Source organism: Hypanus sabinus, chromosome 1 (genome assembly GCF_030144855.1).
Source record: "Hypanus sabinus isolate sHypSab1 chromosome 1, sHypSab1.hap1, whole genome shotgun sequence".
Classification (NCBI taxonomy): Eukaryota; Metazoa; Chordata; class Chondrichthyes; order Myliobatiformes; family Dasyatidae; genus Hypanus; species Hypanus sabinus.
The window spans coordinates 77,945,951-77,963,497 of record NC_082706.1 but is presented as its reverse complement, the minus strand read 5'-3'; the positions used below and the strand labels follow the sequence as shown (position 1 = coordinate 77,963,497).

The following is a 17,547-nucleotide window of genomic DNA, read 5'->3' as shown; positions in this document are numbered from 1 at the left end:
CAGTGGCAGATATTCTTGGGCATAATACAAAAGATGCAAATGCAGTTCATTCCAATGAGAAGGAAGGATTCAAAGAGGGGGAAGGGGCCACAGTGGTTGACAAAGAAAGTCAGAGATTGTATAGCATTAAAGAAAAAGAAGTATGACAGGGCTAAGATGAGTGGGAATACAGATGATTGGGAAAGTTTTAAGGAACAGCAGATCTTAACTAAAAAAGCAATACGGAGAGAAAAAATCAGGTAAGAGCTCAGTCTAGCCAGGAATATAAAAGGGGATAGCAAAAGCTTTTTTAGCTATGTGAAGAGAAAGAAGATAGTTAAGAACAATGTTGGCCCCTTGAAGAATGAATTGGGAGAAATTGTTATGGGAAACAGGGAAATGGCAACAGAATTTAATGCATACTTTAGATCTGTCTTCACCAGGGAGGACACAAGCAATCTCCCAGATGTATGGATGGGCCAGGGTCATAAGATATCAGAGGAATTGAGACAGATTGACATGAGGAAAGAAACTGTGATGAGTAGACTGGTAGGACTGAAGGCTAATAAATCCCCGGGTCCAGATGGTCTGCATCCGAGGGTTCTAAAAGAGGTAGCTCAGGAAATTGCGGATGCATTGGTAATCATTTTCCAATGTTCCTTAGATTCAGGATCAGTTCCTGAAGATTGGAGAGTGGCTAATGTTGTCCCACTTTTCAAGAAGGGAGGGAAGGAGAAAACGGAGAACTATCGCCCTGTTAGCCTAACGTCAGTCGTGGGGAAGATGCTTGAGTCCATTATTAAGGACGAAATAGTGGCACATCTAGATGGCAGAAATAGGATTAGGCCGAGCCAGCATGGATTTACCAAGGGCAAATCATGCTTGACTAATCTGTTGGAGTTTTTTGAGGGTGTAACAAGGATGTTAGACGAGGGTAAGCCAGTGGATGTTGTGTACCTAGATTTTCAGAAGGCATTCGATAAGGTGCCACATAGGAGATTGGTGAGTAAAATCAGAGCTCATGGCATTGGGGGCAGGGTTTCAACATGGATAGAAAACTGGTTGGCAGATAGAAAGCAAAGGGTAGCAGTGAATGGGTGTTTCTCAGACTGGCTGGAGGTGACTAGTGGGGTACCACAGCTCTTTACGATTTATGTCAATGATTTAGATGAGGGCATTGAAAACTATATCAGCAAGTTTGCTGACGATACTAAACTGGGTGGCAGTGTGACATGCGAAGAGGACGTTAGGAGAATACAGGGAGACTTGGATAGGCTGAGTGAATGGGCAGATACTTGGCAGATGTCATTCAATGTGAATAAATGTGAAGTTATCCACTTTGGAAGCTGGAACAAGAGGGCAGAGTATTGTCTGAACGGTGCCGAGTTAGGTAAGGGAGAAATGCAAAGAGACCTAGGAGTCCTAGTTCACCAGTCAATGAAGGTGAATGAGCAAATGCAACAGGCAGTGAAGAGGGCAAATGGAATGTTGGCCTTTGTTACAAGGGGAATTGAATACAAGAGCAAGGATGTTCTTTTGCATTTGTACAGGGCCCTGGTGAGACCACACCTGGAATATTGTGTACAGTTTTGGTTTCCAGGTTTAAGGAAGGACATTCTGGCAATTGAGGAAGTGCAGCGTAGATTCACTAGGTTGATTCCTGGGATGGCAGGGCTGTCTTACGCAGAGAGATTGGAGAGATTGGGCTTGTACACACTGGAACTGAGGAGATTGAGAGGGGATCTGATTGAAACGTTTAAGATAATTAAAGGATTTGATAGGATTGAGGCAGGAAGTATGTTCCAGATGTTGGGAGAGTCCAGTACCAGAGGGCATGGATTGAGAATAAGAGGTCAGTTATTTAAAACAGAGTTGAGGAAGAGCTTCTTCTCCCAGAGAGTTGTGGAGGTGTGGAATGCACTGCCTCGGAAGATGGTGGAGGCCAATTCTCTGGATGCTTTCAAGAAGGAGCTGGATAGATATCTGATGGATAGGGGAATCAAGGGATATGGGGACAAGGCAGGGACTGGGTATTGATAGTGAATGATCAGCCATGATCTCAGAATGGCGGTGCAGACTCGAGGGGCCGAATGGTCTACTTCTGCACCTATTGTCTATTGTCTAATCATTGTCAGAAAAGTAGTACAGAGATTGCTTGATTACTGAAAGCTTTCTTTGAGACTTGCTAATGTGTGTTGCTATTTTGCTATTGATAGAAAATTTAGATACATCTGAATAGAAGTTGCATTTTACAAACTCGTGAGAATTTTGTGCAATAGCATTTGAAGCCAAGTTAGTTCAGAGCATGAGGGAGAAGGACAGGGACATCTTTACTGGTTTAGTTTCTAAGTCGAGTGCCTTGGTATCTATGGGGGTCAGGGAATTTTGTGTAGAGATGAACTACTGGCATGGACCAATTTGGGCAGACAGTTTGTGACTTTGTAATAAGTTCCATCGACAATATCAAACTATGTTCATTTTGTTTTCAGGATCTGCATACAGCTGAGAAGACTAAACTGATTACTCAGCTTCGAGATGCAAAGAATTTAATTGAACAATTGGAGCAAGATAAGGTAATTGGAGCAGTAAGTATGGAAGGGAGTTGAATGTTTGAATGTGTGGCCATCCACCTCAGAGAAGCAGGAATAACAGCATATTCAATGGTGAGATTTGCTGGCAAATGAATGACCTTTGAACATTTCCATGTATCTTTTTGTAGATTTCATGTTGAAGTCTGGCGATTGATCTGCTAGCTACAATCTGAAACAATGAACTGCAGGCCTAACTAGATACTATATAGTATGATTTTGAATAGTGAGGAAACTGCTGAAAAATATCATGTAAAACTTAATGCAGGCAAGTGTGAGGTGTTGTATTTGGGAAAACAAACCAGATTATGAATAATGAATAGTAGCGCATGGAGATGTGTGGTAGAAGCTTCATGAATCAGGGCATTGGATACCAGAGTCAGAATGTTTTGTTGAAGTTGTGCAAGGCATTGAAGAGGTCAAATTTAGAGTACTATATGCACTTCTGGTCACCTTTGTACAGGGAAAACAACAATAGGCTTGAAAGAATGCAGAGAACATTTACAAGGCTGTTGCTGGGAGTTAAGGACCTTAGTTAAGTAGGTTAGGACTTGCAGAAATCGAAAGGAAATTTGAAACACACTTTATTGCTTAGTAGGAGGCAAATGTAACTGCTAATAATCAAAGTTATAAGGTGGTAATTGCCCAAGAAAGAAGTTCTTGAGGAATAACAATGTTTGCAAAAATAATTGAACTAAATGGCTGGTTTCTATGCTCTTAAATCTAAGAATTAATAAATTACAGGGAATGGTGATTGCAGAGACAAAACGACAGATGCATGAAACATTGGAAATGAAAGAAGAAGAAATCTCTCAGCTCCGTACAAGAATTCAGCAGTTCAGTGGACAGCGAGAAGACCTGCTGGAACAGAAAGAGAAATCTGACAGAGCTGGTAAGTAGTTTCTGCTGTGTTCTTCTATTTCATTTTCATTTTGTATGTTTTTTTTAATGTAAACATGCAAATATGTTCCTGCCTAAGCCCAGTAGCTTCAATTAAATGAATAAGTAAAAGTCAAACTTATTCCAGTCCAATCCAGGAAACACATATGATAACAACAAATTTACATAGCTAGAAAATGTGAAATGTGAGCTTTGGTTGTTTTTTTCAATTCCACTGTGATTTATATAGCCTTATGAATGAGGTTACACACTCAATCTTCACACACAAAGTGCTGGAGGAACTCAGCAGATCAGGCAGCATCTATGGAAATGAATAAACAGTCGACAGTTCGGTCTGACACCACATCCTTCATCAAGACCCCCAATCTGTGTTAGCCTATGTCACCTATGCATCAGGAGCGCTGGATACGGTAGATGACCCCAACAAATTTACAGGTGAGGTATTACCTCACCTGGTAGGACTGTTAGGGTCATCTATCATATCCAGTGCTCCTGGAAGAGGTGCACAGGCAGGTGTAGCACTTCTTCTGCTTGCAGGGATAAGTGCCAGGAGAATAGTAGGGAGAGACAAATGGACAAGGGAGTCATGGTAAAAGTGTGTTTAGTGGTAGGATTCCATCCAAAATGGCGGAAGTTGTGGAGAGCGATGTGCTGTATGCAGAGCCTCATGGGGTGGTAGTGAGGACAAGAGGAACTCCCCCTAAGGCAGTGGGACAATAGGGTGAGGACAGATGTTTTCGAAATGGAGGAGATGCAGGTGAGGGAAGTATTTATTAATGGTAGAAGAAGGAAAAACCCATTTTTTTGAAGAAGGACATCTCTGATGGAAAAGTGGAAAGAAAAGTCTCATCAATGTCTGTTTTTTTTTACCCTTCCCCCTTTCCTCTTCAATTTCCCTACTCAGTACCCTGTTCACCTCTTTCCTTCTGCTTACCTGCCTATCACCGCCCCCTGGTGCCCCTCCTTTCCTTTCTCCCATATTCCACTCTCTTCTACCAGATTTCTTCTTCAGCCCTTTACCTTTGTCACCTATCAACTCAAGCTGCTTACTTCATCTCCCCATCTCCACCCATCTGTCCTCACCTATTACCTTGTAGCTTGTGCTCCTTCCCCTCTCCCACCTTCTTACTCTGGTTTATTCGCCCTTCCTTTCTTGCGTTCATAATATGCAAGTTTGCTATATAGTTCCGAGCTTAATACACCATTGCTCAATTGTAGATCATCTTCGCCATCCAGTACTATACAAAATGATATTCAAATCTGACAAAGTCACAACCATTAATTTGAAGAATTTAGTACTTGTAGATATCTCTCACTCAATGCTCATTTACATTGTTTTATACATTTCTGGGCTCATTTTCTGTCATTGCAATTAATATGTCAACAGCAAGTGGTCACCTATCATGAGACCATTAATGTATTTCTTAAAATTCATAAATTATGGAAGCATCAAGCTTAATAAATTTATTATTTTATTTTCCAATATACTGATAATAATTCAATAAATCCAGTGAAACTCCATTATCAGGCACATTTAGGATTTCAGTACTGCCAGGTGTTAACACTATGAATTCATGTTTTAAAAAAATTGTACTCTGACAGTAACGTTGCAGATGGGTAGGGTGGGGAAGAAGGCTTTTGGCATGTTTGCCTTCATCAGTCAGGGCACAGGATATACACGTTTGGGTGAATGTTATGTTGCAGTTTTACAAATATGTTGGTGAAGCTACATTTGATCACCCTGCTATAAGAAACATGTCACTAAGCTGGAAAGACTGCAAGGGATATTTAAGGATGTTGTTGGGTCTTGAGAGACTGTTAAAGAGAGACTTTGAGCAGGTTGGGACTGTTTTCATTGGAACATAGAAGAATCAGGAGTGACCTTGCAGAAGTGTAGAAATGATTGGGGCATAGGGTAAACCTGCATAGTCTTTTTCCCCATGCTTTGGAAGTTGAAAACTATACAGCATAGGTGAGTAGTTATTGAATAGGAATCTAAAGGACAACTTTTACACCCAAAAGGCAGTTTGTATAGAATGAGCTGACAGAAAAGTGGTTGAAGTTGGTGCATTAACAACATTTAAAAGGTTCTTGGCAGGTATATGCATGGGAAAGGATGGGATATGGGCCAACCACAGACAATTGTGTCCAGCTTGGATGCAAACATTGGTTGACATGGAGCATTTGGTCTGGTGGGCATGTTTCCGTGCTATATGACTATATGCAGTAAAATATGAACCTGGTAAATTTAAAGGGAACACAGGAAAAAGAGCCAGGTTAAGTTTAATGGAAGCATGCCAATTGTGGTTCTAGCCAATGGAGAGGAGTGTGGCATCTTAAACTCCCATGAATATATGGGGAATGTGTCAAAAGTTATTTGGTGAGCCAGCTGCCGAACATTTGGGGATGTTGATCATCAAAGTTTTGATACTGTTGTTTTGTCATGCAGAATCTTTTAATCTTTTGTGATAAATCAGAGACTGGAGATTGATGAAATATGATTTCATTATCTCATTTGAACAGTGAGGATTATTACTGTTTGTTAGGTTGGAGTCTGACCCATTGTACTGAACATAGAACAGTTTTGCACAGGACCAGGCCCTTTGTCACCAGGTCTGGGTTGACTATGCCAATCTGTCTGCAAAGGGTCTGTCATCCTACCTTTAAATTTTCCCTCTTTCATCTTAAAGCTATACTCTTGCCCTTGATCTTGAGGTTCAAAAAAGACTATCTAGTCCTATCCATGCCCCTCATAATTTTAGTTGCTTCTATCAGGTTGCCTTTAAGCTTCTGACCCTCCAGGGAAAACAATCCAAGTTTATTCAACCTCACCTTATAGTTAATGTTCCCTAATCCTGGCAATAGTATGGTGAACTACTTCTGCACTTTCTCCAAAGCCCTCCTGTAATGCTGCAACCAGAACAGCACATGGTATTCATAATGTGGCCTAACTGAAGTTGTATACAGCTGTAGTATGACTTTTTTACTTTTATACTCTATATTCAGTAAAAGCAACTATGCCATACACTGTCCTTGCCACCCTAATGAATCTGTGCTGCTACTTTGAGGCCATGTACTGTCAAGCCCAAAGCCCTTGTGTCTATCAATGTTTCTAAGTGTCAAGCCAATTACTATCTATTTTCCCTGCCTACATTTCCAACTGATCTTGTTAATACTTTGACATCCATTTCGCAACCCATGATTGCTGATGTTCATGTCTTTTGCAAAGGTACTAATCAGCCAACCAATATTTTCATTAGATCATTTTTACCATCAGAGCAGAGGTCCCATGCAGAAGACCACTGGTCATAGGCCTTCAGTCAGAATCACACCTCCTCACTACTGCCCTAAATGACCAAGAAGATTCTGAATGCCACCTGCAAAGTCTCATGGATTTCAAGTGGCTTAATCCTCTGCATCAGCCTTACCACAATACACCTTATCAAAAACTTTAGTAAAGTCAGAGTACACAACATCCACTGCCTTACCCTAATCAGCTTCATCACCTGCCTTTTTTTAAGGCATGACTGGCTCCCTACAAAGCCATTCTGACTATCCCTAAGAAGTCTATGCTTCACCAAAGCTTAACCACTACACCTTAAGTACAGTTAGACTTAATTAAATAACAAATTATTTTTGCCTGTTACTTATTTTACCATTATAAATACAATAAAATTATTCCTCCTTCATATACCCACTTTTTGAATCTCATTGTACTGGACAATTATTGTATTGTAGCACAGAAATTCTCTTATCAGTAATTAAATTTGTGTATCTTGAGCTTACTCTGAAATTCTCAAGATTTAATGGCAATGATTTTAATGTCACATTAGAACTTAGATCATTTGGTATGCTCAGGACTTTGGCAGTGCAGAAACATAGATGTACAGACAAATGGGTGTCATTTCCATTAATACCCCAACACAATTATTTTTTTATTGATGCTTTATACCTTGCACTGATTTTTTTTTAGTGAACCAGGTAAGTTTAAAAAACATGGGACTGGGGATTCAGCAAGTGGAAAGAAAGCATGGGAATCAGTCTGGGTGAATGGAAAGGGAGCAATAGATCTGGGGTCTTGCTGAGTGGAAAGGGGATGTGGGAACCAAAAGAGAGCACAGTAATTATCATCTGGTAAGCAAGATGCAAAGCCATTACACTTTCTGAATCATTGGATAGTAGATTATTGAGGTTTTACTTTATTGCTGAGCGTTATACTTGGTTAAAATGAACAATTTCCAATGCAAACATCTATTAATCTGGCATTGGTTCACTGTGATGCACTGTCCAATACTCGCATCAAGCTAAAAGTTTGGCAGGACTGCATGCTAATGCCCAAGATGCAAAGATTTTGTTTAAAAAAAATCAAATTGTGAATTTTATTTGATTAACATATGGTAACCACTGTATGGTTGCGATTTTCAATTAGCTTTGTCTTTTCATGTATTGTATGCAAGTTTTACATGTTTTTGCTTTGTAATCTAACTCTTGTTAGTATTTGTTTAAATTTCTGGTGTTTTACATTTAGTTTAATATGGTAAGGAATGGTAAATGAAGTAAATATTGAAGAAACAGGTTTAATATGCAACTATTGTGTAAAGAAAGATGCTGTTAGATGATTACTTTTAAGTTTTGGCTTTCAAGCAGAAATCTTAAACAGTATTTTATTTCTGTATACCCATGCATGCCAATAAGTGAATCATGGTGCCTTTCCCAAGCCTTGTATGAACAGGACTGGGGTAAGGGCTCTTTTATTTTTACAATCCATAGTGCTTGCACTTGGCCCAGCAAGTAAACCTTATGTTTCTCAGGCAATCTGCTCATGGTTTTCACTGTATAAATTGCCTTCTTAACATTAGCAGAATTGTTTTCAAATTTGTATGTTTGCTTTCAAGTGTGCACATATTTCGTGCACCATTTGTTTAGTGTACCAAAATTAACCAGCTCTATTTAGGAGAAGAGGTGGCAAATCTTCATATTCCAATAAAAAAAAGTTTAAACATTGTGTTAAAAATTGAGCTTGCTTATTTCAGTCACGGTCTTAAGAATGTTTATATTAAACTGAGAGCTCGATCCAATAAGTGGAAATGGAATGCTCCAGTGTCCATCTGTACAGCACCCCTGCAACTCAGGCAGATTGTGGGATCTGTAACTGTATCCAAGTTTGGTTTATTTTATTGAGATACAGCACAAAGTAAACCATTCTGGCCCTTCAAACTACGGCAGTCAGCAATCCCTCAATTTAACCCTAGGCTAATCATTGGCCAATTTACAATGACCAGTTAACCTACCAACTGATAGGTCTTTGGACTGAGGGAGGAAAACCCATGCAGTCACAGGGAGAGCTTGCATACTTGCAGTCAGTGGCAGGAATTGAACTAGAGTCTCCTATACCATAAGATGTTGTGCTAACCACTACACCACAGTGCCGTCAGTTCCTAGCTCAACCCCTCCAGTCCCAGTGACATCCTTGTGAATCTTTTCTGCAACCTGTCATGCTTAATCACATCTTTCCTGTAGCTAGACAGTCAGAACTGCACACACTTCTCCAGTTGCGATCTCACATATCTTGCACAACTGTGAAATGAGATCTCAACTCCTGTAATCAATATCTAGACTGATGAAGACAGTCATTTGTCTGCTTCACCATGGATACCTGTGACACCTCATTCAGGGTACTATGTACTTGTACCCATTGATCCCTCTGTTCAACAATATTACCCAGGCCCTTGCTATTCAGAGTATATCTTGTCCTTGTTTTACTTCCCAAAATGCATCACCTCTTATTTTTCTGCTGATGGGCATGGGCAAGGAATGTGTAACATGGCAATAAGTGGGAGAATGGGACAGATGAGAGTATTCTGAGCAACACAAATGCTGGAGGAACTGAACAGGCCAGGCAGCATCTATGGAAAAGAGTCCTGCCGAGGAGTCTCAGCCCAAAACGTCGACTGTACTCTTTTCCATAGATGCTGCCTGGCCTTCTGAGTTCCTCCAGCATTTAGTGTGTGTTGCTTGGATTTCCAGTAACTGCAGATTTTCTCTTGTTTGTGATGGGAATGCTCTGAGTTAGTATTAATTCAAAAGCATTAAAAACAATATAAGAATATTATGGGTGAGCTTAAACAAGATAATGTAGGAGAATGGGTAGGAAGAATAAAGGCATAGACTGGTTTCTAAACAGGGTGAGAATTCAGAAATTGGAGGCTCAAGGGGACTTGGAAGTTCTTGAGTTCAGGATTTCCTTAAGGTTGACTTGCAGGTTGAGTTAGTAATAAAAGAAAATTTAATGCTGATATTCATTTGAAGAAGACTAGAATATGAATACAAGAATGTATCACCCTGAGGAAGGTTTGAGGTGTTGGTCAGACTGCATTTAGAATACTGTGAGCAATTTTGGGCTACGTATCTCAAGAAAGATGTACAGCAACCGGCAAGGGTCCAAAGGAGGTTTACAAGAACGATCCCCGGAATAAACGGAGCCTTTGATACTTCTGAGCCTGTACTCGATGGAGTTCAGAAGGGTGGGAGGGAGGGAATCTTACTGAAACCTATCTGATACTGAAAGGAGGATGTTTCCTATGGTGGGTGATTCTAAGACCAGAGGACAGCTTCAGGATAGAGTGATGTCCATTTAGAACGAAGATGAGTAATTTCTTTAGCCAGAGAGTGGTGGATCTGTGGAATTCGTTGACACAGCGGCTGCGGAGGCAAAGTCATTGGGTATATTTAAGGCAGAGGCTGATAGATTCTTGATTAGTGAGGGCATGAAAGGAAATGGGGAGAAGGAAAGAGAATGAGGCTGAGAGGGAAATGGATCTGCCATGATGAAATAGTAGAGCAGACTCAATGGGCTAAATGGCCTAATTCTGTTGCTATATCTTATTTTATACCCTATGTTACCCTGAAAAAGATAAAAACAGGTTATCATACTGAAGGTCTTCATTTGGTTGTTGAAAATCAGCTAGCTTTTTTAAATGTTAATTTTAATGAGTGATAGTTAATTTGATAATTTATGGTTTGCTGGCTCTGAATTTACTTATTGATGTAACAACAAAGATTTTTTCTAAACTAAAATAGCAATCCATTAAACTGTACATGACTGCATATTGTGTTGGTGCATTATTTCTAAAAATCTAAACATTTGTTTGTGAAGCTGATGGTAAGAACAGTTAAACCTGAATGTGATGCAGCTTAATTGCCTGAGATCCATAGTTTCAACTTTGCATAGACTTACCTGTATTTGTAGAAGATCAATGGTTACTTGCTGCATATACTGATGGGCTGTTTTTAACTGTAAAGAAAGTGGCTGCAGATAAGGCTTTTGCAAGCTGTGTGATGGTTTGGCCTTGCAGATCATTTTAAATCATCTTTAGCAGGAGCAAGAGCCAAATATATTGATGAGCAAATTGCTCCGATTCATGTGGAATGATTTCTACCAAAAACTAAATGTATTTAGATGGAAATTACATTTGAAATGTTTTGTGAAATTGTTAACTCATAATTGTTATTCTTACTGGCTTTTCAGAGAAAATATAACTGAGAATCCAGCTTGCAATTGTCACTTTTATATTGTAATTGCTATCTCCAATTTAACATGCAATCATGCACTGATTGTTGGCATTATTGTATATAATGCAGCTGAAATGGTCAAAGTTATTAGATACTTGGCACACTTAAGCACTTCTGTAAGTGTTGTACAGTTTTGTTCACACAAATCCTGCTTAACCCACTGAGTTTTTCCAGTGTTCCGCTTCTTGTTCCAGATTGTAGCATCACTACATGAATTAATGTCAAGGCCGTTAATAGCCATAAGACATACTAGCAGAATTAGGCTATTCGGCTCATTGAGTCTGTTCCACCATCCCACTATGGCTGATTTATTATCCCTCTCAACCCCATGCTCCTGCCATCTCCCTGTAACCTTTGACGCCCTGACTAAAAAAGAACCTAATAACCTCTGCTATAAATATACCCAATGGCATGGCCTGCGCAGCTGTCTGTGGCAATAAGTGCCATGGATTCACCACCCTCTGGTTAATTTCTCCTCACCTTTTCTTCTATTCTGGGTCTGTGCCATTTGGTCCAAAACTCTCCCAAGATAGGAAACATCCTGTCCACGTCCATTTTACCTACGCCTTCAATATTTGTTAGGTTTCAACGAGATTCCCTCCGACCCCCTCCTCCCCATTCTTCTAAACTCCAGCAAGTACTGACCCAGAGCACCTCACACATTAACCCTATCATTCCCAGAATCATTCTCTTGAGCCTCCTCTGAACTCTCGCCAATCTAGCACATCTTTTCTTACCAAGTTCTGTCTGACCATTGTCGCACTCTTGTTTTTATATTCTAGCTCTCTTGAAATGAATGCTAACATTGCATTTGCCTTCCTCATGACCAACTCAGCCTGCAAGTTAACCTTTAGAGAATCCTGCACAAGGGCTCCCTAGTCCCTTTGCACCTCTGATTTTTGAATTTAGAGAACAGCCTACTGTTTTATTCCTTCGACCACAGTGCATGACCACTTCCCTTTGCTATATTCCATCAGTCACTTCTTTGCTCTTTCTCCCAACCTGTTTAAGTCCTTCTGCAGACTCTCTGCTTTCTCAACACTACCTGCCACCTATCTAATAGCATTGATGTTCAGAGGGATCTTGGGGTCAACTCCTTAGCTCTGTGGAAATGGCTGCGCAGGTTGATAAGGTTAAATAAGGCTCATGGCATGCTCACCATTATTAGCTGAGTCAGTGAATTGAAGAACCAGTAAGATGCATTGAAGCTTTTGAAAACCCTGGGTAGGCTGCATCTAATGTAATACCTTCAGTTCTGATTTGTCCCATTATAGGAAGGATTTGGAGGCTTTGGTGAAGGTGCAGAAAGTTTTCCAGGGTGTTGCGTGGATTAGAGGGCATGTGCCTTAAGGAGAGGTTGGACAGACTTGGGTTGTTTTCTCTGGAGTGGTGGAACCTGAGGGGAGACCTGATGGAAGTTTACAAGATTTAGTGAAGATAGAGTAGACAGCCAGTGTCTTCTCAAAGTCAAAATGTCTAAAACTAGAGGGCATGCATTCAAGGTAAATGGGATAGATTCAAAGGAGTTGTGAGTTTTTTTAGTGCTAGGTGATTGGAACATGCTGCGGGTGGAGACAAATGGAGATGTTCAAGAGGCTCTTGGGCACATGAGTATACAGAGAATGGAGGGATATGATCCTTGTGCAGGGAGAGGTGATCAGTTTAGTTACTAGTTTAATTACTTGGTGGGCCAAAGTGTCTGTTGCTGTTCTGCACAGTATGATAGGGCAGCATGGTAGCATGTAGTTTAGCGCAATCACTTTACAGTGCCATTCCTCAGCAATTGTGCTTCGATTCCCACCACTGTCTGTAAGGAGTTTGTATGTTCTTCGTCTGGCTACGTGTTTTCCTCTGGGTGATGTTTTCCTTCAGTCTTTCAAAGATGTGCAGTTAGCATTTGGTCATTGATGTAAAAACAATGTATTTCACAGTATGTTTTAATGTACATGTGGCAAATAAATCTAATCTTTATCTTTACTGCTCTGTATCCCTCAAAGATTTTTGCTTGATTTCTCTGCTTATATCTGACGTTTGCCTTTTTTTTCCTGATGGGACCCTCAATTTCCTTTGTTAACCTGGGTTCTCTTGTCCTGCCAACAGGAACATGCTTGGCTGTGAACTCTAATGCATTGATAATCACCCCACTTGCCAGATATCCCCTTACTTGCAAGCTGCCTCTCCCAATCAATCTTTCCTGTTTCCTGTCTTAATGGCATCAGAATGTGCTTATCTCCAATTAAAGGATTCAGCATATGGATAGTTCATATCCTATTCCCTAACTATTTTCTAATTCAGAATGGAATTACGATCATTGATCCCAAACTCCTCCCCCATTGATGCTTCAATCATTTGCTCACCTCATTTACAAAAAGTGCTGGACCCTCTTTCACAGAGGCATCTGCATATTACTTGAGAAAGCTTTCCTGGACATGCTTAATCAATTCTGCCCCATCCAAGTTCTTAGCACTCTGGCAGTTGCAGTTAACAACAGTGGAGTTAAGATGACATCTAATCACAACCCAATTTTTACTGCTATCTGAAACCTTCCTGCATATCTGCTCCCCTAATTCACAGAGTTTCAGGGCCTATAGTACAAACCAATTAAAATGATCACCTCTACATTTCTAACTGGATATTCACATAGGAATATCCTACTCATATTTCTCCCTAATCAGAGACACAACTCTTTCACATATCTTAACTCCTATGTCTACCAACGCCTTTAGGAATAAGAAGCAATTCTCCCAACCACGTTCTTTTAATCATCATAATATCCCAGTCCTGCGCACCTAACCTGTATGCATCTGCTTTCCTGTTAGGGTTTTTGTATTAAAAAAAAATTAAATTTAGCCTATGATATTTTCCTCACTTTTCCTGCTCATACCTATTTCTACCTACTAAATTACTTGTTTAAATTTTTGTCTCAACTTTCTCATCTGCCATGCTAATCTTTAGGTCCCACGTCCTGCTAGGTTAGGTTGAGCCCTCCTAAATAACACTGGCAAATCTCCCTGCCAGGATATTAGTCCCTCTCCAGTTCAGATACAATCTGGCCCTCTTGTAGTGGTAATTTCTACCAAAGAAGAGATTCCAACTGTCCAAGAACCTGAATCTCTCGGTCCTGCTGCAGCTACTTAGACATACATAAAACTGCCATATTTCTGTCCTACCCTCCAATTCTTACCCTTACTTGTTGTGGGAGTAAAAGAGTAGAGGTTAGCTCAACATGATTACATTTTGGTGTGTTGGATTTCAATCTCAGCGTCCTCTGTAAAGAATCTCTCTGCGTCCTCTCTATGGAATGCGTGAGTTTTCTCTAGTTTCTTCTCACAATCCAAAGATGTACCAGGTGTACCAGTTTGCACTGTAAATTGTCATTGTAAATTTGCCCATGATTGGCTTTGGGTTGAATTGGAGTTGCTGGACGGTGAGGCTCAAAGGGCTGGAAGGGCCTATTCCACTCTATTTCTAAATAAATTAAAATAATAGAGATCAAAACTTCTTTAGGTCCTGCTTTTAAATCTTCCCTCTAGATCCTTATATTCACTCCTTAGCACCTTGTCCTTTTTTCTCGATGTCATCCTCCCTTTTGAACAGATTATACACCCGCAATGAGACATCTTTGCTCTGGTAGTTGGCAGGCAACATGCCATCCTGGATTCTTGGTTTAGACTTGCTGAGTGTCCCCCAGTTACCAGGTTGGCTGTTACTGCAGGTCTTCTTGTCTCCACTCTCTGCTGCTATGCTTTGGAGCTTGTCATCATGCCACACCTGTTTGCTACTGCTTTCTGAAAGGCCCTCCATACCAACAGTATTCAAAAAGATCCTGTTAGACTGCATCATTAGTTCTTACTTGCATATCCTGTTCACAACGTAAACAGATTTTCAAAATATCTTCCTTCTATAGAATCCAGTTGACTCCACCTTATTATTGTGGTTTTCTGTCAGTCCTGCCTTAGAAAAATGTAATGCTGCAATCAATTAATAATTTGATTTCCCTTTATTTCTGAGGTTGTTGGAGACGAGGAGGTTTTCTCTGATTTAATCCCTATTGTCACATTCTGTAGGCTGACTTTACAAGTAATTGATCCAAGATAATTAATTGATTGAATTTTCAGCCAGTTTTAGACCTGAACTTTCCTTTATGTCAAAATGTAGATTCATGGCAGAGCTGCTTCTGACTCTGTTTCCTGTATGTATCCTAAATAGGAGAATTCAGATAGGATCATAGCAGTTCGTTTTTGTGAAAGTGTTCGTAGAACACATTTGTATTTGTAAATAGAGATTTTCAGTGACTATTTATTCCGGAATTCAAAAACTTAATTTAAATTCTGTGTTTAATACCAACATCACTTAGTAGACATATTGTTGTCTCAAAATTATTACTGAAATAAAGAGACAGTGCTGGATAAGCACAGCAGATTAAGCAGCATTTGTGGAAAAAGATACTGTCAGGTAACTGAAAAAGTGAGAAAAAATTAGTTTCAAGTACTACAGGGGGTAGGGGAGGGGTAGATGAGACAAAAGGAAAATCTGTGATCATTGCTTAAGTGATCACATTAACGGCTTCATACTAATGCGGCCATTTGCACGGGGGGTGGGGGGCTTGTTGAAGCTGGGAAATGTACATCAGAGATGTTGCGAAAATCTAAAACCAAAAGTATAATACTGGAAATTTCACCAAATCAATAAATTTTGTTGGGGAGAGAATCTTACAGTGGAATAAGCTAGTTCCAAAAGAAATTGTAAAAAAGTACATTATCTTAAAAAGTTGAATTTGTCTTTGAGTCTGGATGGCTGCAAAAGCACCCCCAACACTAAAATAGTCTTTGAAAAATAACACTGAAGGTCTCAGAACAAGACTGCAGTACCAAAGGGATAGCAGGAATTACTGTGTAGCTCACTGAGACATGGTTGGTTCATCCCTAGCACTCTGGGTGCAGTGTTCCCGTCCAAGGGCTTCACCATTCACTACATGGATCGCACTAGTGACATCGGGTAAAGTCAAAGTTGGTGGCATTTGCTTCATGATTAACTCATTGTAGTGCACAGATGTGTTAGCGCTCTCAGTTCTGCTCCTTTAACCTGGAACATCTGGTGGTCAAGTGACATCGGTTCTGTCTGCCAAGGAGTTCATGGTAGTACGTAAATCCCACCTCTGGCAGGTGTTAAGCTGGCATTGGAGGATCAAAAGACATGGATGCCTTCCTGATCATTGTGGGGTCTTCAAGCAAGCAAGCATGAAGGAGTCTCTGACAAACTACCGCCAATGTGTCACCTATAGAACCACAGGAACCAATGCACTCAGTAAGTGTTAAACCACCATCAAGAATGCTTACCATGCTATCCCATGCCTGCACCTTGGCTAGCCTGATAACCTGGCTGTAGGTAGAGACTGAGGACCGCAGCATCAGTGGTGAGGACTATCAAGGGAGGCAGAGGAGTTATGGAACTGTTGTGAATTAGTGAACTGGACCATATTCAGGAATTCTTATTTGTATCTGAATAAATATGCCCTGGCAGTTCTTGACTTCATCAAGACCTGCTGAGATGAATGTGAACCTTCAAGAAAATACCAATTGAATGCACTCAAGCTAGAAGCCTTTGAACCAGGAGATCACTGTCTGTTGAGGGTTAGTTCTGGGGTATTCAAGACTGGCAATACAGAACCAAACAAGAATCCAGCTAGGACCTACAGAAGGCCTCTGAGAGTGAAAGTGCAATTCCATATTAAGTTAAAGACACAGTTTGCATGCCATTTTAAAGGTATAAATGGCAGTGATGCTTCACTCAATGCATTTTGTGTATGCTTTGAAAAAAAATGTCTGTTTGAATCCTCACAGCATCAAATGACCATGTGATTTCTGCCTTGGGGGCTGATGTTTGACATCCTTTAAGAGGATGAACCCTTGCAAGGTATCAGGCTCCAGCAGTGTACCTGGCAGGGAACTGAAAACCTGTCCTGACCAACTGGGTAGAGTGCTAAAGGATATCCATGACACTAGGTTTGGGTCATAGTGGACCAGCTGGAAAAATGGGCAGAAAATGGCAGATGGTATTTTATGCACATTTAATGTGAGGTATTGCACTTTGGGAGGACAAGCCAGGATAGCACTTGCATAGTGAATGGTAGGACATCGATGAGTATGGTAGATACGGATCCATAATTCCTTGGAAGTGGTGTTATAGATAGATTGGGTTGTAAAGAGAATTTTGGCATATTGGCCCTCATAAATCAAAGTAGAGTACAGCAGTTGAGATGTTTTGTTGAAGTTGTATAAGACATTAGTGAGTCCTAATTTGAAATATTGTGTGCTCCAGCAGTTATAGAGAAAAGTTGAATAGGTTAGGACTTTATTCCCTGGGGTGTAGAAGAGAGGAGATTTGACAGAGATATACAAAATTAGGAGAGTTATAGATGGGTAAATGCAAGCAGATTGGGTGAGACGAGAACTAGAGGTCACTGATTAAGGGTGAAATGTTTAAGGGGTTAGTGTAGTAGCTCGTG

The 17,547-nt window shown here is 40.3% G+C and overlaps 1 protein-coding gene across 4 annotated transcripts in view; it reads left to right on the top strand.

Annotated features, from left to right (window-relative positions):
• The window catches only part of golga4 (golgin A4), a 192,904-nt gene that overhangs the window by 83,606 nt on the left and 91,751 nt on the right, over positions 1 to 17,547 (top strand). For all 4 annotated transcript variants that reach the window (XM_059971108.1, XM_059971100.1, XM_059971093.1 and 1 more), the window contains 2 exons: positions 2,469 to 2,552; positions 3,312 to 3,459. In XM_059971108.1, coding sequence (XP_059827091.1) covers positions 2,469 to 2,552; positions 3,312 to 3,459 — 232 coding nt within the window. The remainder of the gene's footprint in view (positions 1 to 2,468; positions 2,553 to 3,311; positions 3,460 to 17,547) is intronic.